At 45.5% G+C, this 22,509-nt stretch overlaps 1 protein-coding gene across 1 annotated transcript in view; it reads right to left on the reverse strand.

Annotated features, from left to right (window-relative positions):
* Nucleotides 1-22,509, reverse strand: part of LOC139565023 (speckle-type POZ protein) — a 139,938-nt gene that overhangs the window by 70,650 nt on the left and 46,779 nt on the right. Inside the window, exons 3-5 of the mRNA XM_071385030.1 lie at nucleotides 3,229-3,498; nucleotides 2,680-2,801; nucleotides 1,669-1,820 (exon numbers count right to left, since the gene is read on the reverse strand). Coding sequence (XP_071241131.1) covers nucleotides 1,669-1,820; nucleotides 2,680-2,801; nucleotides 3,229-3,306 — 352 coding nt within the window. The 5' untranslated portion in view covers nucleotides 3,307-3,498. The remainder of the gene's footprint in view (nucleotides 1-1,668; nucleotides 1,821-2,679; nucleotides 2,802-3,228; nucleotides 3,499-22,509) is intronic.

Raw genomic sequence — 22,509 nt, forward strand, 5'->3', positions numbered from 1 at the left:
CCACAGCCTTCTTAATTAAGGCACTTTGTTTTTATTTGGCCTGGGTTCTCTTCAGGAGGCATGGATTTAATTGGATTCTAAATGATCCAGAACAGATAGAGCTATCTTTACTGCCATATTCTCAGACGGAGTGCTCGCTGAAGTCCCTTGTCACGAATACGGTGGTAGCGGGTAATTTTCTCCAGTGACAAGGCGAGCAGAGAGCTGAGGTGAAGATGGGGGGGTCTACCACCAAAGAACACAATTTACAGCAAACCCCCCAGAGACACGAAGAGGAGAACAGAAGATAAGACATTTTCTCCACTTCTCTCAACATTCTCCATCTTTAATCTCTTTCAGTGGTCATGTGGAGAGGCAGATTCAGGTGAGCTGACCGAGTGAAGGAATGAAACGGCTCTAGGTGGTGTTTACCACCCACTCTGCAGGCTACTGCTGTCCCCCTTAGAGTGGTGCAGCGAAATGGGCACAGCCAACTATGCATTAACTGTACCTTAAGAGCCTCTCAAGTGAGCTTGAGGCACAATTACAGTACGCGGCCCAGGGCCTGTTTCATAACAGTAGTGTTTGTGAAGGTGTTGTTGAGGGAGTGAAAAAGCACTGCCACAATGAAGATAGAGTGTAGAACGGAGAGAGTGAAAGTGTGAGGGAGGGAGGGGTTGTCAGCAGGAAAACCATTTCCCTTTCTACACGACCTGCACTGCGGGGGGTTGTTAACAGTCTTGCTGCATACACCTCTGATACAAACATTTCTTCTCTGCCCCTCTCCTCACCTCCTCCCATACTTCCTGTGCTCGACGGGGTGCCGGATGAGAGACAACCAACCAGGTAGAGAGCCTGATAACCAGGAAGCGGTCACATCTGGCCCACTCTAATTCAGTTCCACACAAGTTTGCTTTTCCTCCCCATAACATAACCTAATTAAAAAGAGTAGGCATTGGAAGAAACACGTATCCTTTCCAATTCATCAGCCAGAAAAGAGGCAGAAGACAAAAATTGCTCCATGCTACTTTGAATTAAATATGGGGTGGAACGAATCCCACCTGCAGTGATTATACACACCCATATGGCTATCAACACCTCGGCCCGCACACTGAATTAGACACTTTGGCTCCCTCACCCCCTCCTATGCACACACTCACTTAGTAAACCTCAGAGACACAGGTAATACATCTCTGAAACTTCCTAACCTTGTTCCTATTAGTCAACATGTCTTCCATTTTCTACTGCCAAGCTACAGGTTTGAGCTGAGAAGTTCAAGAGTGGATTGTTATAAGTAGTTCTGTTATCACATTACCTCTCACACACCTACATAATATCAAGCCAGGTACACTATGGGATTACAATAGCAGCGCACCACTGACCCTATAGAGATGGTGGGTTGTTGGGGATAGATATTTCCCAAACCAAAAAATTATTCACATTCAAGAAAACATTAAAAAGTACATCTACTAAGATTGACCATATGACTGGACAGATACTGACACCTGAATTGACTGTTACCTTTCAGGTATTTTAAATGTCCGTAATGTCTACTTGTTAATGTTATTTAAATGCATGTACATGTACTGTAATGCCATTTTCGTCATGTGTCGGACCCCAGGAAGACTAGCTGTCGTCATGGCATTAGCTAATGGGGATCCAAATCAACTCAAATCAAGTGTGACTTACCCATAGCCTTAGTCTCCTCTCCCTTGGCATTGAGGATGGAGAACTTGAACTTGGCACGCACCTCGCTCTTGGGACAGCTGACCAGGAGCAGGTAGAGGGACAGGTAGTCTTTACTCTCCTCGTCCAGGCCTTTAGGGTTTACACGCAAACACCTGGACACACAGAGGGAGGGATCAGCATCAGTGATCATCAGACTGAGTCATAGAGACAAGGTCAGTTAACTATGCTCAGTAACTGTCCAAAAGACTAACATGCTGACCAAACCGGACACGGCGCAATTTTTTTTTGAAATCCATGTTATTCAATTATTGCATGCGCCAACGAGCATCTGCGATGCCAAGGGCTAAAATAGAAGTCGTTCCCATTTCTGACGCAGATCGCACTGAAAGTCATCTCCTCATTGGTTTATAGAAGCAGGTACCCACGTGCCATCTCCTCATTGGTTATACCCACGTGGGTGATTGAAAGACGAACTTTGTTGCCGGTTGTCGTGGTAATACTATGAGTTTAGATGCCGATCACCATATAAGTTCAAAGATGAAAAAGCCTGGAAGGAGGAGAGATGACTAGAAACGATTCGGTTGGCCATTTATGTGTGGATTAATTGTCGGAGTAGAGGTCCTTGTGCATTTCAGGTAAAATAACAACTCAATGTTTATATCCCAGGACAAATTAGCTAGCAACAGCAAGCTAGCTAAATAGGACAAATTAACGTTAGCTAGCAAGTGCAAGCTAGCTAGCTAGCTAAATTGCCATACATGTTTAATTTGGGGACAGGTCGAAAGCATTAATGTCATTGGTTCAGAGTTTGTTTAGATATTTTAACCTGCGTGTCGTGATCGCGTTTGGTGTGGGGGGACAAAATAAATGTATGCACGATGGCACACGCGCGCAGCCAGATTGAGTTCCGTGTTAGTAGTCTAAATCAGATCAATCATGGACAAGTTATTGGTCCTGTAGTCCCTTATTGCTTATCCATAGCACCCACTTCTTGGGCCCGCCTCCACTCACCATTTAAGCTTGTCATTGGCTCCCGAAGAAAAGGTGGAGCTCTTGATGACCTCGCCCATCTCCTCACGACAGAAGCTGAAGTTGTTGATGGTCCACATGTAAGAGAACTTCACCACTTTGATCTAACAGAAGTAGGGACACACACACGGCAGGAATCAGACATGATGACTTTAATTTATTTATCTATTCCATACAGGTAGCTAAGTGGCTGGTTGGTCAGCCTGGACTTCAAAACCACACATCAAACCTGCCTTTTATCTCAATAAACACTGACAACAAACAGGGGGAGAAGAAAGGATATTAAAAAGCTGCAACAAAAAATGATTTTGCAAGGACAGAGAGATGAACACATCAATAGAAAAAAGAAAAAAAAACATCCCTCTTCTTTAAACAGGCTGTTATCAAAAACACCAGCACTGGCAGTCCTGACTGACTGACTGACTGACTGACTGACTGACTGACTGACTGACTGACTCACAGACAGGTGTAAGTAGTCTACATAGAAAAACAGATACATGTACACACACACACACCAATCCCCACGCTTACCTGAGTGTAACACCAGCTCTCAGCCACAGGGCCGCTGGACATGTCCGCGGGGGGAGGGGGACTCGGGACTCTTGACATCGCCAGCGTTGAGGCAGGGGGGGCCTGAGTGGAGCCTGAGCACCAGCCAGGAGGGGGGCAGAGTGGAGGGGTGGCTGAGCCCAACAAAACACCACTGAATGGGCTAAGTATTCAACCAGACCCCCACACACAGCACCAGGGTCCAGCCAAGGATAACGTCTGGGGAATGTCCAGGGAACCCACAGCAACACCCTACAACCAGAGAGAGTCGCATTATCATAGGTGTTATAGTCAGTGCGTGTGTGCTAAAAGGCTAATTGTAATTGAGCGGTATTGCTCAGTAAGAAGGACAAAACAGCTCTGAATTAATTTGTTTTCAAAGGGCCTCTGCATTCAAAGCAAAGAGGCTGTGAACGCTGCTCGCTCGGCTTCAGTGAGAAAAGCCCTCGTTTATCTGCCGTGGTTCTGCCTTTCTTTTGCTTTGAGCGTAGCGCCTGCCGATCTGTGACTGAGAGTGAAGAGCAAGGTTTAAGACTATCATCCCACGCCTGCCAGCCAATCTCCACTCACTCAAGTAGCCTACACAAGGTCACATACAACTTTCAAAGAGCACATTGACTTGGAAATGTCATAGCCTATTCCAAAATGTGCAAACTTCTATCAATCTGTGCGCACAAGTTATTCACTCTGTTTTTCAAGGTACATATGTGAATACAGCCACAATAGAAAAACAGCATTGACTTCAGTTGAACCATAGATCTACAATATATGAGAGAGAACTGTGACTTTAACCAATGACTTCTCTTCAATATCACCTTTACAGAACCACAGATGACCCCTGGGAATAGAACAAGAATGTGTTCTTAATTGACTTGCCTGGACTCCCCCCGGCTCCTTTCCTCCCTCTCCCCCCGGCTCCTTTCCTCCCTCTCCCCCCGGCTCCTTTCCTCCCTCTCATCCTGCACATGTCAAATTGAAGCTATCACAGGGTCTCAGGGCAAAGCCTCCTCTTCTCTCTTTCTCTCTTTTCTCAGTCAACCTGCTAGTCCCCCATCTCGCAGCCAGACAATCCCTTCGCTTTGCTTCTTAATTAGTGTCTGATTGAAAGGGAAGTTCAGGACCTAGATAACTTCCCAGAATCTGTGTGAGAGAGTGAGAGAGAGGGAAGGAAAGGACAATGGGGGGGGTCCACCTCCTCTACCTGGCAGAGTGGAGACGGGTGAGACGACACACAGTCCTCCACGGACGCAGGCAGGACTTAATGAATGTTTAGAGAGAACTTTCTGTTGGATCTGATCTTTCTGTTTCTTATTTTGTTCTATTTGCATCTGATGAAAAACACTGGTGGCATTTTCACTCAGTAAAACAATACAATATTAATCAAAAGATGGAGAACAAGGCAGCACTGATTTGCAATTTAAATTACCTGAGACTTCCTAACAATGAATTATAGTCAGTGTAAACTAGTGTGTTCATGGGTGTAACAAATATGCAGCTTAAGTTCACAAATGCATGCACACATGCAAACTGCTGTGTGGCAGAGCGTGTGCGTTGCATGGGTGCAATAAATGTGTGCCCCTGTATGTTTCCTTAAGCGTTGTGTTTTCTCATGTCTCTGTATAGGCTACTGTCTCCCAACGTGTGTGCTGCCAACAGCGATCACGAGGGAACCACTAAGAAAACATGACAATACTGGCATCATCGCTAACAACTTCACAGCTTTTCTAAATGCACCCAGATTACACTTAACCAAAATAAAGCTGGAGATTGATTTGTCTTTTCATGACAATCATCAGGAGCAGAGAAGCAGAAAAATGACAGTAACAACTCAGAGATAGTGGGGGGTGGGGTGTGTGGTAATCCTTGTACTCCCTCACTTCAAAATCTTGAGCCGGTTCATTCATCATGGTGATTCAGCTGGTGACAGTCAGCACCAATGGACAGAAGGACAAACAGGTGAGAATACACACGGCAGGGGAAATAAATACCATCACTGCAGTACGTCAGAGAGCGTTAACCTGTTGGGGATGAGGGCGCTGTTGTGGCTATTTATGCTAATCGTGTAATTTTTTGAAACGGCTTCCCACAAAGTTCTTGATCGTACAATATGCATATTATTATTATTATTGGATAGAAAACAGTCTATAGTTTCTATAGGAGTTGAAATTTTGTCTCTAAGTGGAACAGAGCCCATTCTACAGCAATTTCCCTGACATGGAGTCAGATTCCAGAAATTTTGGCCACTGTTCTGGAGTCAGTTAAAAGGCCACTGTTATTGCTATGACTATACGGACACTGCTTACGTCTTCCCCTGGATGTCTTTACGTGATGACGATTTGAATCGGGTCGATTGCACGTTCACAGGCACTATAAATTAAAAAACCCTGAGGCTAGTCAGTCTTTTGGAGCTGCGTCATGCGCATAGAGGGCACCGACCCGCACCTGTTCCAAGCATTAGTGGAGGGAGTAATATTACTCGGGTCATGTTTCTACTCGTTATGGGAGTTAAAAACATCATAAGGTAGTTAATTTAAAGCGTTTTATAGCAATTTATATCCGTTTAGTGCGATTTTGGGACATTTATTTCTGAAAGGCTGTGAATTGCTGGGCACGCTTCCAGTTCATCCCGAACGCAGTTGGCATTTCCACATGGCAAGAGGACAGCTTTCCACCAAAAGACGATTGGACCCAAGAAAGGATCCTTTGCCCAAGATACCGATGGAAGAACAGCTCAAAGTAGGACATTTTTATTATGATAAATCGTGTTTCTGTCGAAAAGTTTTAGTGGCTTCGGACGCCATGTTTTTTGACGTAGCTTCGCTTGGCGCAAGCTGTATTGAAAAGTAAGGATAATTTAAAAAATGTAATTCCGCGATTGTATTAAGAATTAAATTGTCTATCAATCCCTGTCCACCCTATATTTTTTAGTCACGTTTATGAGTATTTATGTATAAGAGTAGATCACTGTCTAAGTGGCGCACAGACTTTTTCTGACCAGCTGAGCTACATTCCACATTGTCTAACCATGATTTTGGTGGCTAAATATAAACATTTTCGATCAAACTCTATATGGATTGTGTAATATGATGTTACAGGAGTGTCATCTGAAGAATTCTGAGAAGGTTAGTGAAAAAATTAATATATTTTGGCGATGTTTACTTTTATCGCTCACTTTGGCTAGAATCAATGCTGGGCTGCTATGTGCTATGTGCTATGCTAATATAACGATTTATTGTGTTTTCGCTGTAAGACACTTAGAAAATCTGAAATATTGTCTGTATTCACAGGATCTGTGTCTTTCGATTCGTGTATGCTGTGTATTTTTACGAAATGTTTGATGATTAGTAAGTAGGTAAACACGTTGCTCTAAGTAGTTTTTCTATTCCATTTGTGACGGTGGGTGCAATTGTAACCTATGCCATCTACCTGAAATATGCACTTTTTTCTAACAAAACCTATCCCATACCATAAATATGTTATCAGACTGTCATCTGATGAGTTTTTTTATTGGTTAGGGGCTATAAATATCTTAGTTTAGCCGAATTGGTGATAGCTACTGGTGTTGGTGGACAAATAAAAGATGGTGGATTATGCTAATGTGTTTTTAGGTAATAGATGTACATCTTTACATATTGTGTCTTCCCTGTAAAACATTTAAAAAATCGGACATGTTGACTGGATTCACAAGATCTGTGTCTTTCATTAGCTGTATTGGACTTTAATGTGTGAAAGTTAAATATTTAAAAAAAAAAAATTTTTTGAATTTCGCGGCACTGGTTTTTCAGTGGGGGTGGGGGGGGAGTGCCGCTAGCGCCACTCTCATCCTAGAGAGGTTAAGAGGGTTGTGTGGATTGTGTGCTCCCCTGAAAACAATCACTAGACAAAGTATGAGGTAAGGATGGCAGCGGTGTGTAACAGACAGTGTGTTGTGAGTGATTCTCGGGTTGTGTACATGCGTGATTGCCTACCGCCCACATCTCATTTCCCGATCCCATCCTAGTCTGCTGCTGTGGGGACCGACAGGGTGAGGAGGGAGAAAGGAGACCTGGAGCACATTTATATTAATTACATAGACAGGCCTCTCTCACTGTGCCAGTCCAGATCTCCCTCCCACCACAGCCTTCACCTCCCTCCCACCACAGCCTTCACCTCCCTCCCACCACAGCCTTCACCTCACCACTAAGAGGTGCGTGAATTACTCAAACATTGACATATGGACAAACAGTTCCCAGGAAACCAACGGTCTGAATGTGGTCATGTCCTCTCCATCCCTCCCATTAGAAACAGAAGACAGGGTTGCAGAGGAGGATGTTAAAAAATTATATAGTATTATTATTATTTAACCATGCAGGCTAGTTGAGAACAAGTTCTCATTTACAACTGTGACCTGGCCAAGTTAAAGCAAAGTAGTGTGACAAACAACACAGAGTTACACATTGAATAAACAAACAGTCAAAAATACAATAGAAAAATCTACATACAGTGTGTGCAAATGAGGTAGGATAAGGGAGGTAAGGCAATAAATAGGCCATAGCAGCAAAATATTTACAATATAGCAATTAAACCCCGGAGTGATAGATGTGCAGAAGATGAGTGTGCAAGTAGAGATACATGGGGTGCAAAGGATCAAAATAAATAACAGTATGGGGATGCGGTAGTTGGATGGGCTATTTACAGATGGGCTATTTACAGGTGCAGTGATTTGTGAGCTGCTCTGACAGCTGGTGCTTAAAGCTAGTGAGGGAGATATGAGTTTCCAGCTTCAGTGATTTTTGCAGTTCGTTCAAGTCATTGGCAGCAGAGAACTGGAAGGAAAGGCAACCAAAGGAGGAATTGGCTTTGGGGGTGACCAGTGAGATATACCTGCTGGAGCGCGTGCTACGGGTGGGTGCTGCTATGGTGACCAGTGAGCTGAGATAAGGTGGGGCTTTACCTAGCAAAGACTTAGATGACCTTTAGCCAGTGGGTTTGGCGACAAATATGAAGTGAGTGCCAGCCAACGAGAGCATGCAGGTCGCAGTGGTGGGTGGTATATGGGGCTTTGGTGACGAAACGGATGGCATTGTGATAGACTGCATCCAATTTGCTGAGTAGAGTGTTGGAGGCTATTTTGTAAATGACATCGCCAAAGTCAAGGATCGGTAGGATAGTCAGTTTCACGAGGGTAAGTTTGGCAGCATGAGTGAAGGATACTTTGTTGCGAAAGAGGAAGCCGATTCTCGATTTAATTTTGGGTTGGAGATGCTTAATGAGAGTCTGGAAGGAGAGTTTACAGTCTAACCAGACACCTAGGTATTTGTAGTTGTCCACATATTCTAAGTCAGAACCGTCCAGAGTAGTGATGCTGGACGGGTGGGCAGGTGCAGGCAGCGATCGGTTGAAGAGCATTTAGTTTTACTTGCATTTAAGAGCAGTTGGAGGCCGCGGAAGGAGAGTTGTATGGCATTGAAGCTCGTCTGGAGGTCAGTTAACACAGTGTCCAAAGAAGGGCCAGAAGTATACAGAATGGTGTCGTCTGCATAGAGGTGGATCAGAGAATCACCAGCAGCAAGAGTGACATCATTGACGTATATAGAGAAAAGAGTAGGCCTGAAAATTGAACCCTGTGGCACCCCCAGAGACTGCCAGAGGTCCGGACAACAGGCCCTCCGATTTGACACACTGAACTCCATCTGAGAAGTAGTTGGTAAACCAGGCGAGGCAGTCATTTGAGAAACCAAGGCTGTAGAGTCTGCCGATAAGAATACGGTGATTGACAGAGTCGAAAGCCTTGGACAGGTCGATGAATACAGCTGCACAGTATTGTCTCTTATCGATGGCGGTTATGATATCGTTTAGGACCTTGAGCGTGGCTGAGGTGCACCCATGACCAGCTCGGAAACCAGAATGCATAGCGGAGAAGGTACGGTGGGATTCTAAATGTTCGGTGATCTGTTTGTTAACTTGGCTTTCGAAGACTTACGAAAGGCAGGGTAGGATAGATATAGGTTTGTAACAGTTTGGGTCTAGAGTGTCTCCCCCTTTGAAGAGGGGGATGACTGCGGCAGCTTTCCAATCTTTGGGGATCTCAGATGATACGACAGAGAGGTTGAACAGGCTAGTAATAGGGGTTGCAACAATTTCGGCAGAAAATTTTAGAAAGATAGGGTCCAGATTGTCTAGCCCGGCTGAATTGTAGGGGTCCAGATTTTGCCGCTCTTTCAGAACATCAGCTATCTGGATTTGGGTGAAGGAGAATGGGGGGAGGCTTGGGCAAGTTGCTGTGGGGGATGCAGGGCTATTCACCGGGGTAGGGGTAGCCAAGTGGAAAGCATGGCCAGCCGTAGAAAAAAGCATATTGAAATTCTCAATTATCGTGGATTTATCGGTGGTGCCAGTGTTTCCTCGCCTCAGTGCAGTAGGCAGCTGGGAGGAGGTGCTCTTACTCTCCATGGACTTTACAGTGTCCCAGAACTTTTTTGAACCAAGGGCTATATCTGTTCCTGGTTCTACATTTTTTGAATGGTACATGCTGATTTAAGATGGTGAGGAAAGCACTTTTAAAGAATAACCAGGCATCCTCTGACGGAATGAGGTCAATATCCTTCCAGGATACCCGAGCCAGGTCGATTAGAAAGGCCTGCTCGCTGAAGTGTTTTAGGGAGTGTTTGACAGTGATGAGGGGTGGTCGTTTGACCGCAGACCCATTACGGACGCAGGCAATGTGGCAGTGATGGCTGAGATCCTGGTTGAAGACAGCAGAGGTGTAGTTGGAGGGCAGGTTGGTTAGGATGATATATATGAGGGTGCCCGTGTTTACGGATTTGGGGTTGTACCTGGTAGGTTCATTGATAATTTGTGTGAGATTGAGGGCATCTGGCTTAGATTGTAGGACGGCCGGGGTGTTAAGCATGTCCCAGTTTAGGTCACCTCACAGCACGAGCTCTGAAGATAGATGGGGGGCAATCAATTCACATATGGTGTCCAGGGCACAGCTGGGGGCAGAAGGTGGTCTATAGCAAGCAGCAACAGTGAGAGACTTGTTTCTGGATAGGTGGATTTTTAAAAGTAGAAGCTCAAATTGTTTGGGCACAGACCTGGATAGTAAGACAGAACTCCGCAGGCTCTCGTTGTAGTAGATTTCAACTCCGCCCCCTTTGGCAGTTCTATCTTGTCGGAAAATGTTATAGTTAGGGATGGAAATTTCAGGGTTTTTGGTGGTCTTTCTAAGCTAGGATTCAGACATGGCTAGGACATCCGGGTTGGCGGAGTGTGCTAAAGCAGTGAATAAAACAAACTTAGGAAGGAGGCATCTGATGTTAACATGCATGAAACCAAGGCTTTTATGGTTACAGAAGTCAACAATTGAGAGCGCCTGGGGAATGGGAGTGGAGCAAGGCACTAGCAAGGCTATAAGCAAGGCTATAAGAACTGGTCGTCTAGTACGTTCGGAACAGAGTAAAAGGAGCAGGTTTCTGGGCACGGAAGAATAGATTCAAGGCATAATGTACAGATAAAGGTATGGTAGGATGTGAATACAATGGAGATTAACCTATGCATTGAGTGACAGAGATATTGTCTCTAGAAACAATTTAAACCAGGTGAGGTCACCGCATGTGTGGGAGGTGGAACTAAATGGTTAGCTAAAGCGTGTTGAGCCGGGCTAGAGGGTCTACAGTGAAATAAGGCAACAATCACTAACCAAAACAGCAATGGACAAGGCGTATTGGCATTAGGGAGAGGCATGCGTAGCCGAGTGATCATAGGGGTCCAGTGATTAGCTCGGCGGGCTGGAGACACGGCGATTCAGACAGCTAGCGGGCCAGGGCTAGCAAGCTAGCAGAAGGGGGACATCGAAGGAAGAAGTCTTTTGTAGCCCCCTCGTGCTGTTACGTCGGCAGTCCAGTCGTGATGGATCAGCAGGGCTCCGTGTGGTAAAAGGGTCCTGGCCAATTGGCAAAATAGGCATAGTGGCCCATGGACCTATTCAGCTAACAGTCCAATATGCTCTAGACAGCTAGCGGGCTGTGGCTAGCAGATGGGCATTCAGGGGACAGAGGAGCCAGTTGAAAAAAAAACTTGGGCAGATTACGTCCATAGTCCAGTCGTGATGGATCGGCGGGGCTCCGTGTCAGCAGTCAAAGGGGTCACGGCCAATTGGCAAAATAGGTATTGTAGCCCAAGGAGTGGCTGATGGACCTCTTCAGCTAGCCGGGAGATGGGCCTAGCCAAGGCTAGCTCCAGGCTAATAGATTCTTGCTTCGGGACAGAGACGTTAGCCAGGAGTGGCCACTCGAATAGCAGCTAGCTAGCTGCGATGATACAGGTAAAAAGGTTTAGAGCTTGCGGCAGGAAACCAGAGATATGGAGAAAAATAAGTCTGATTTGCTCTGGTTTGAGTCGTGCTGTGCAGACTAGCAAGAGTTGTCCGGGCTAAAGGTTAGCCGATGACTACGACCTAGTTAGCTGGCTAGCTTCTGTTGGGGGTTCCGGTTAAAACGAAAGAAAATAGTAGATCCATACCACATTGGGTGAAGCGGATTGCAGGAGAGTGTGCTGAAGTTGAGGTTAAGAAAAATCTATTTTTTAAATATATGCGAAGAAAAAAGATATAAAAGATATATACACACGGGACACGACAAGACGAGGACAAAGACATCTGACTGCTACGCCATCTTGGAACTGGGGAGAGCCTGGGGCAATATGAATGTTTCTCAGTCATCTCAGGTGAGTTCAGGTAGCCTAACTGACAGTTGAGGCATCCAATCTACCCCGTGGTTCTCTTTCTCACTAGAACGTTCCAGTGGGGGTGTAGTGTACTCATATGTGGCAGACCAGCCATGATTCCAATCTATCAGCATTCAGAACCACACTCCATTCTCTCTCTCCAGGAGTTAATATACAGCTGGACAGTAGCTTGTAGGGAGCTTGCAGATTCAACAGTCCACTTCTTAATAAACACAAGTTATTACATACTCTAGTTTGAGAAACATAAATAAAAAGGAACCACATGAACAAAGCCCTGGGTATATATTGAACATTTGTAGATATACATAATCCTACACTCGTGCAAGTGTAGTCAATGTGTGTAGTGACTACCAGGAATGGGCAACATACGGCATACAGGCCGTATCTGGCCTCCAAGCCCATTCAATCAGTCCCCGGAGGTGGTTTGAGTAAAAAAAATACATGGGGGTCAAGGTTAAAAAACAATCCAGGCCACTCTTGAAATTCTAAAACGAGACAATGTATGGAGAAGTGATAATGGACATATACATTTTCAAATAACTGTCCTTTCTCTGGTCCACAAACTGCTTTAGACAAACAAATCAGTCCGGAAAAAACTGCTGAATTTTGAAACCCCGGCGTGGCCCTCAAGCAGAAGTTATTGCCCACCCCTGGACAAGTGAGTGTCTAAATACATCCATATAGAATAGTTCAAATTTAGCCTGAACAACATGTCAACATATGGCAGGGACTTAAAGACGCCGGGCCTGCTGTGAAATAGGAGGTCCTGCTGGATGACAAGAGAAGAAGAGGATGGAACCCCTTCTGGAATTCATTACAGCTGGCTACTGCTCTACTCAGAAGAAAAAAAACATTCATTCTGAAAAAAAAGACGCATAACAGCTCTCCATTTAAATTCCCTTTCACTTGCAACATGAAAGAGAAACATCAAATACACGGCACCACCCAGCAGCCTCTCCCTCCGGGCCCGCTTTCTGCTGAGAGAAGAAGACACACGCTAGCTAACGCCGAGCAGCCAGATACCGCCACCACCTGGCCAGGGGGAGGATGTGCAGCCAGAGGAAGTGAAGTTTATCCACATATCAAAATATGTAGAGTCTCGTTAACTTATTTTAAAATCACCCCCTCCTCCCCCACCCCTTCCTTTCCTCCAGCTCTGGCGAGACATCCGACAGAGGGTTAATGAAGTCTGCTAATTAGAAGGTTGAATTAAAAGCAGCTAGGGTGGTAGAGCGATGAAAGGGAGCGTATTAAAGCAGTGTGTCCAGACCAGACTAGATTGATCAGCTGAAGGCTCTGACCCCCATTTCAAAACACACACGGTACTGACTGAAGGTTCCCCACCAATTAGACAGACAGACCAGTCATAACTGATCACTGAAACACTCAGCTATTAGAGTATGTATAATTTTCCCTGCAGGCTAGCCGGCTGCTGTGTGGTGAGCAGTTGAAGTGTGATCTTAGCTCTGATATGATCTAGGAGTCTCACTGAGTCAGCGATAAAAACTGCTCCAAGATCAGTGGGGGTCAAAGGAACAGGTGACATACAGGGAGGAGTAAAGGGATAACTTGATTTCCAGATACAGCAATCAAAAGGTAACAGGCTAAGATAAAGGAATCAAAAGGTAACAGGCTAAGGTAACAGAGATTGGAGAGAGGATAATGTAGTATGATGGCTACAGTAAATAAAGACAGGAAGAGATACTGGCCTTAAGGGCAAGAGAATACAACATATATGGAGTGCAGTTACAGGTAGGATTGACAGTCGGAAGAGTAACATACAGCACCTGTATGAAAGACATGTACAGCTCTGACAAAAACACGTGGTGGTTGTGATGCATGTAAGCTGAGCTGTGTCTGTCCAGCCAGCTCAGCACAGAGCAGCCCTGATCCCCCAGACACACAAAGACCAGAGGCAAGGAGTGTGTCAGAGCAGAGCCGGGGCTGCAGAGCCACAGGCAGGAGTGATGGATTAAGAGCCACTCAGACAAAAGCCCTACGAGAACCGTGGAGACAGCCCTACTGATACTATATCATTATCTGGCTCCATATCACTGACTCCCTACCCAGAGATCTCCACCTTTCTCTCCCCTCAGTATACCTCCAACTCAACCCCCTTTCTCTGGCTTTCTATAGCCCCCAGAAGGCTGCCATGGCATTAAACCTAGATCTCACTCTCCCCTTCTTTGGCTCCATCACATCTTATATTCCAACCCTCTCCCCTCCCTGCTTCCCCTCAAAGCTGGCCAGCTGCCGTGTGACCTAGTCCCCTCTCATTAAGTCACAGGTCTGAAGCCTTGCTCAAAGTTCCAGTAGGATCAATTAGAGCTACACTCACAACAGAACACCTGTGTGCAATTGTAAGGGCAGACAAATAAACACAGTTGTAAGCTCACATACAGTCACATAGGCACAGTCAAACACCACATGTAAGTAGAACTTTTTCCAAAATGACAGGATTTCCTGACAAAGACAAATAGTGTTGAGCTTTAGGAGCCCTTAACACGCCAACCTTCTCCTGATTAAAGATGACAGCAGCCATAGAAGCACTCTGAACAGACAACTGTAGACAACTGTAGACCGTAGCTATATATCCATCTCCTGCACATCAAGTTGCCAGGAGGGATTGTGTATAATCCAACACACTTCAGAGCTAATAGTAATGCTGCTTTAACCTTTGCCTTGCCGCAGTCTGCTGTTTTCCCACTCCCCCTATTTATTTATCTACCCTAAAGAAATACTTGGAGTTAGAGTCCTTCTAACCTATGAAGCGAAACTGGGAGGAAGAGGGAGGGAGAGAGTCTGGTGTGATACCTTACTCGTTTTAATTATGCGATTTATAATTAAAATGCAAATTAAGTGAGAGGGAGTCTCTCTTCGCCTTGTTTAAATGTTTTCATTTTTTCTCCATTGTTCCATTAGTCTCCAACAGAGGAGCATGAAAGGCTGCTGATTGCCATAACACGGCAGTAACCACATTTTAGATGGATGGTGCTACTTGCTATTGGTGGTTATGGAAACAACTCTGGTGATCCATTTCCTTTCCCTCACAGTGACCTTCTTGGCATCTGGTACTCCATTGTTAGAGACTGGCCAAGAGAGCAACATGGTGCAAAATGTGAACAAAGAGAACTGCCAAAACCCCCAAAAAATATCAAGATAAACAGAAAACCTCACGTATTCACTAACGCAGCTAACACACAAAAAAAGTCAGATTACATAAATGGGATGAGCCCAATTAAAAATTAAGACTTAACATGAACCATAAGGCTCATACCATCAGGAAAAATCCCCACAGACGATCTACTGTATTCTCTCACTGACCTGTGCACTTCCCTCAACAAAGTCTCTACAACCCACACTCCTATCATCTGGAGGCCCGTGTTCATATCTGTGAAAGCAATCATTACACCTAGCAGAGGACATGAGCTGTAAACATAGATGTAACTATCTGTAAATGTGAAGAGACGCTTGACTTCCATAATAAGCTCCAAGCAATCAGTAAGGTAAGAAGAGCGCTTTCAGACAGACAGTGGGGATCCCCAAGACTCCCCCGTCGACCCTTTCTTTTTTGCTTCAGATAACGAAAAAAGTGTCTCAATGTGGACCCAAATCTCCTAGGAACTTAAAACTGCAACCTGATAAACAACCCAGAGAGATACTCTAAAATGCTCTATAATTTGGGTGTTATAATTCAAAGGAGAGCATGTGAGAAAAAGCAAACAAAAAGAGAATTAGATAATGTTTTTGAAGTAGACGTCCTTCAGTTTGACTTTGCCAGGTAACACGCTTTCGCCTTCATTTTCCACATCAAGTGGATTTCATAACACATTTGAGGACCAGAGAGCTTGGTAATTAGCAGTCCTTGCTCATAAAGGGACCAAAAACTAAGCCTGTCTTAAGCTCCATTTCTCCATACCCTCCAGTTGTCTCTTCTGATTCCTCTCCTCTCACAAATCGTGTTGCCTGGAAACAAGCAATGTGCCTAAATGTTTTATTTGTAACATATGCCTGGCAGCTTTGGTCAGCATTCGGCCTATTTTCTGTTCTCGAAATACATTGTTGTGACAGTTCTTCCTGCCCCTGACAACTTGACTGGTCTACACTGACAGATATGAGAGCTAAGACAGACTTATTAGATTTAGATCTATATTAGATTTATGGTCTAATATAGAAGGCTACATTACATAAAATGTCTACTATAAATGCCATTTACTGACAGAGGCCTAACACGGTCTTATCTAGTCTCGCTCCACAATCCTCAGTTCTGTCATGACTACACATGAGGATCACAATGGGTCAGATCAGCTTGGCAATGGTTGAGGGGTGAGACTTTTGACACCTCACACCCGGTTGTAAATCAAGCAGAAGAGAACCCTCTCTGGGTCTCTAGTATTGGGATCGAAATGTCTGTCTACAAAATACTTTTGCCAGCCTCGGCTGAATCCAAGATGGCGTAGCAGTCGGACGTGTCTTTGTCTCGTCTTGTCCCGTGTAAATAGTCTTCGTATTTTTCGTATACATTTCGTATATATTTTAATTTCACTTTCCATCTAGGAACTGAATATACATTCCTACATTCCGCCTCACCCAATGTGGTACGGACCTGCTATTTTTTTATACTTTAGAACCGTAACCCCAATCAGAAGCTAGCCAGATAACTAGCTACTAGCTAGTAGTCAGTTAGCCACTGCTGCGGTCTTCACCCTCAACTCGGACACAGCCAGCTTCAATACCGGGCCAATACCTGCCAGTCTGCAAGCGCGATATCAACCCAGAGCATATAGGACTGCTTTTTCTCTACCACATCACCGGATTCCTGACGCAAGCTCTGGACAATTACACCGTATCATCACAGCTAGCTAGCTGCAACCGAGTGGCTACTACTGGCTAACACCTCTGTCCCGAAGCAAGCACCAGTTAGCCTTGAGCTAGCCTCGAGCTAGGCCCATCTGCCGGCTAGCCGAAGAGGTCTACCAGCGAATTCTTGGGCTACAATACCTCTTTTGCCAATTGGACTGGACCTACCTTCTGCACAGACACCAGCCCTGTTATTAGCCTGGATATTACTCACCAATTTACCAGCATCGGACTGTCTCTCGACAACAACGCCGGATTCCTGCCGTAATCCCTGAGCCACTACTTCTGATCCTCACAGCTAGCTTGCAGCTAGCGCAGCTAGCGCCACTGCCACGAAGCTAGCACCAGTTAGCAAACACAATTCTACAATTCACAACCTCTCTTTCGCCATCCGGCTTGGATTCTCTGTCGACACGACCACGTCTGAGCAGACCCCCTCCGTCTGAGCAGACCACCCCCCGGGCTACTAACTTTAAACGCCGCGTGCTAGCTTAGTGGAGGCTTCCCTGCTCCATCTACGGCTGCCCCCTGGACACTATGATCACTTGGCTACATAGCTGATGCATGCTTGACTGTCCATTAATTCACGGTACTCCATTCTGTTTATTTGTGTTTTATCTGTCGGCTCTGTGCTTTAACTCAGGATCTGTGTGTAGTTAATCCGACCCTCTCTGCCTAGTCGTCGCCATTTTTACCTGTTGTTGCTGTGTTAGACTAGCACCCTGTTATTGCTGCTGTTATCTTACCTGTTGTTTTAGCTAGCTCTCCCAATCAAGACCTGCAATCACTTTATGCCTTATTGTATGTCTCTCTCATATATCAATATGCCTTGCATACTGTTGTTCAGGCTAGTTATCATTATCATTGTTTTGGTTTGCAATGGACCCTGTAGTTCCACTCTCCGTACCTCTGTTACCTCCTTTGTCCCACCCCCCACACATGCGGTGACCTCACCCATTGAGACCAGCATGACCAGAGATACAACCTCTCTTATCATCACCCAGTGCCTGGGCTTGCCTCCGCTGTACCCGCGCCCCACCATACCCCTGTCTGCACATTATGCCCAGAATCTATTCTACCACGCCCATAAATCTGCTCCTTTTATTCTTTGTCCCCAACGCTCTAGGCGACCAGTTTTGATAGCCTTCAGCCGCACCCTCATCCTACTACTCCTCTGTTCCTCGGGTGATGTGGAGGTAAACCCAGGCCCTGCATGTCCCCAGTCACCCTCATTTGTTGACTTCTGTGATCGAAAAAGCCTTGGCCTCATGCATGTCAACATCAGAAGCCTCCTCCCTAAGTTTGCCTTACTCACCGCTTTAGCACACTCTGCCAACCCTGATGTCCTTGCCGTGTCCGAATCCTGGCTTAGGAAGGCCACCAAAAATTCTGAGATTTCCATACCCAACTATAACACTTTCCGTCAAGATAGAACTGCCAAAGGGGGAGGAGTTGCAATCTACTGCAGAGATAGCCTGCAAAGTTCTGTCATACTTTCCAGGTCTATGCCCAAACAGTTCGAACTTCTAATTTTAAAAATTAATCTCTCCAGAAATAAGTCTCTCACTGTTGCCGCCTGCTACCGACCCCCCTCAGCTCCCAGCTGTGCCCTGGACACCATCTGTGAATTGATCGCTCCCCATCTAGCTTCAGAGTTTGTTCTGTTAGGTGACCTAAACTGGGATATGCTTAACACCCCGGCAGTCCTACAATCCAAGCTTGATGCCCTCAATCTCACACAAATCATCAAGGAACCCACCAGGTACAACCCTAAATCCGTAAACATGGGCACCCTAATAGACATTATCCTGACCAACCTGCCCTCCAAATACACCTCTGCTGTCTTCAATCAAGATCTCAGCGATCACTGCCTCATTGCCTGTATCCGCCACAGGTCCGCGGTCAAACGACCACCCCTCATCACTGTCAAACGCTCCCTAAAACACTTCTGCGAGCAGGCCTTTCTAATCGACCTGGCCCGGGTACCCTGGAAGGATATTGACCTCATCCCGTCAGTTGAGGATGCCTGGTCATTCTTTAAATGTTACTTCCTCACCATATTAGACAAGCATGCTCCGTTCAAAAAATGCAGAACCAAGAACAGATATAGCCCTTAGTTCACTCCAGACCTGACTGCCCTCGACCAGCACAAAAACATCCTGTGGCGAACTGCAATAGCATCGAAGAGCCCCCGCGATATGCAACTGTTCAGGGAAGTCAGGAACCAATACACGCAGTCAGTCAGGAAAGCAAAGGCCAGCTTTTTCAAGCAGAAATTTGCATCCTGTAGCTCTAACTCCAAAAAGTTCTGGGATACTGTAAAGTCCATGGAGAACAAGAGCACCTCCTCCCAGCTGCCCACTGCACTGAGGCTAGGTAACACGGTCACCACCGATAAATCCGTGATAATCGAAGACTTCAACAAGCATTTCTCAATGGCTGGCCATGCCTTCCTCCTGGCGACTCCAACCTTGGCCAACAGCCCCGCCCCCCCCGCTGCTACTCGCCCAAGCCTCCCCAGCTTCTCCTTTACCCAAATCCAGATAGCAGATGTTCTGAAAGAGCTGGAAAACCTGGACCCATACAAATCAGCTGGGCTTGACAATCTGGACCCCCTATTTCTGAAACTGTCCGCCGCCATTGTCGCACCCCCTATCACCAGCCTGTTCAACCTCTCCTTCGTATCATCTGAGATCCCCAAGGATTGGAAAGCTGCCGCGGTCATCCCCCTCTTCAAAGGGGGAGACACCCTGGACCCAAACTGTTACAGACCTATATCCATCCTGCCCTGCCTATCTAAGGTCTTCGAAAGCCAAGTCAACAAACAGATCACTGACCATCTCGAATCCCACCGTACCTTCTCCGCTGTGCAATCCGGTTTCCGAGCCGGTCACGGGTGCACCTCAGCCACGCTCAAGGTACTAAACGATATCATAACCGCCATCGATAAAAGACATTACTGTGCAGCCGTCTTCATCGACCTGGCCAAGGCTTTCGACTCTGTCAATCACCATATTCTTATCGGCAGACTCAGTAGCCTCGGTTTTTCTAATGACTGCCTTGCCTGGTTCACCAACTACTTTGCAGACAGAGTTCAGTGTGTCAAATCGGAAGGCATGTTGTCCGGTCCTCTGGCAGTCTCTATGGGGGTACCACAGGGTTCAATTCTCGGGCCGACTCTTTTCTCTGTATACATCAATGATGTTGCTCTTGCTGCGGGCGATTCCCTGATCCACCTCTACGCAGACGACACCATTCTATATACTTCCGGCCCTTCCTTGGACACTGTGCTATCTAACCTCCAAACGAGCTTCAATGCCATACAACACTCCTTCCGTGGCCTCCAACTGCTCTTAAACGCTAGTAAAACCAAATGCATGCTTTTCAACCGTTCGCTGCCTGCACCCGCACGCCCGACTAGCATCACCACCCTGGACGGTTCCGACCTAGAATATGTGGACATCTATAAGTACCTAGGTGTCTGGCTAGACTGCAAACTCTCCTTCCAGACTCATATCAAACATCTCCAATCCAAAATCAAATCAAGAATCGGCTTTCTATTCCGCAACAAAGCCTCCTTCACTCACGCCGCCAAACTTACCCTAGTAAAACTGACTATCCTACCGATCCTCGACTTCGGCGATGTCATCTACAAAATAGCTTCCAATACTCTACTCAGCAAACTGGATGCAGTTTATCACAGTGCCATTCGTTTTGTTACTAAAGCACCTTATACGACCCACCACTGCGACCTGTATGCCCTAGTCGGCTGGCCCTCGCTACATGTTCGTCGTCAGACCCACTGGCTCCAGGTCATCTACAAGGCTATGCTAGGTAAAGTGCCGCCTTATCTCAGTTCACTGGTCACGATGGCTACACCCACCCGCAGCACGCGCTCCAGCAGGTGTATCTCACTGATCATCCCTAAAGCCAAAACCTCATTTGGACGCCTTTCCTTCCAGTTCTCTGCTGCCTGCGACTGGAACGAATTGCAAAAATCTCTGAAGTTGGAGACTTTTATCTCCCTCAACAACTTTAAAAATCTGCTATCCGAGCAGCTAACCGATCGCTGCAGCTGTACATAGTCCATCTGTAAACTACCCACCCAATTTACCTACCTCACCCCCCATACTGCTTTTATTTATTTACTTTTCGGCTCTTTTGCACACCAGTATCTCTTCTTGCACATGATCATCTGATGATTTATCACTCCAGTGTTAATCTGCTAAATTGTAATTATTCGATTTATTGCCTACCTCATGCCTTTTGCACACATTGTATATAGATTCTCTTTTTTTTCTACCATGTTATTGACTTGTTTATTGTTTACTCCATGTGTAACTCTGTGTTGTCTGTTCACACTGCTATGCTTTATCTTGGCCAGGTCGCAGTTGCAAATGAGAACTTGTTCTCAACTAGCCTACCTGGTTAAATAAAGGTGAATTTTTTTTTAAAAAAAATAAATAAAAACTCTAACATCCAAAAAGTGAACATTGGAACAAATGTGGGAAATGGTCAAAGTGTAGATGTGGAAAACAAATGTATATTTTATGATGTCATTAAAAATGTTATAATGAAAATATTGCAACTGTCAACTATGTCAAGTTTACCTCAATCTGATGTGAACGTAATATGAATAATGATTCAACTCTTTTTGTTAAGATAGGAATGTGGTTTTAGTTTTCCAACAAGATCATAGTTTTGATGAAGCTTTGCACCAGTAAGTAGCCACGCCCCGAGGACTCATAGATCGTGTCAGGATAATGGAACGCCCCTTTTTACCAGAGTATATAAAGGACGAGTTAAGAATTGACATATCAGACCAGAAAAGCATGGAGCACTAGCTACATGTGGGAAATGGTTCAAATATTGAACCAACAGGAGGTGAAGAAATAAACTCACCTTCCTTAGTCCACACGTTGAAATGGTTAGAAACTCTGAAACTCAACAAGAGGTGAGGAAAATGAACGTACCAGACCAGGACACAGCCAGTATGAAGCTGCGCATGTAAAGTGAGTTTGGAACTTTGACTATCTACCCGAGGAAGAAACGAGAAAATCCTCTCAGATAATCACTAGTACAGCTAAGTAGCTGCTCTTAGGAAACAGCCCATTGGAGACCGGACAACTAAGAAGGACATTGTGACCTCTTGTGGACAATCAGAGCGTGTACAAGTTGCCAAGAGGAAAGGCTAACAAAAACCCTTTTCAAGAAGGTTTGGTTTCACCAGAGGAGGATGACGAACGACGGCATTCAGACACGGGCGGTGGTTTGTGTGCAAAGTAAAAGGTTACTGTGAGCGTAGTTTCCAAATGTTCGATAAGTGTCTCTTTCCCTCTCCCCTCTAACGTTATGTTGTGACAAGCCATCATATTGTCAGCCCACTAGGGACTTGTAGACTTGTTAACATGCTGCTGTGTGGTTTGTTGCTAGCCTTACTTTGCTACCAGCCAACTTTACGGTTTTTACTTTTGAATTACTGTTTTATATTACAATTTTTTTCCCCTCGCTCGACTTATTTCATTCAACTTTTTCTCCCCGGATGCCTTATCTGGACGTGGTTCGTCAAGACCTCCACCAGCCGAAGCTAAGTGGATGTTGGAAAATGTTCTACTTTTAAACTCGGATAAAACAGAGATGCTAGTTCTAGGTCCCAAGAAACAAAGATATATTCTG

This window comes from Salvelinus alpinus, chromosome 36 (genome assembly GCF_045679555.1).
Source record: "Salvelinus alpinus chromosome 36, SLU_Salpinus.1, whole genome shotgun sequence".
NCBI classification, from domain to species: domain Eukaryota; kingdom Metazoa; phylum Chordata; class Actinopteri; order Salmoniformes; family Salmonidae; genus Salvelinus; species Salvelinus alpinus.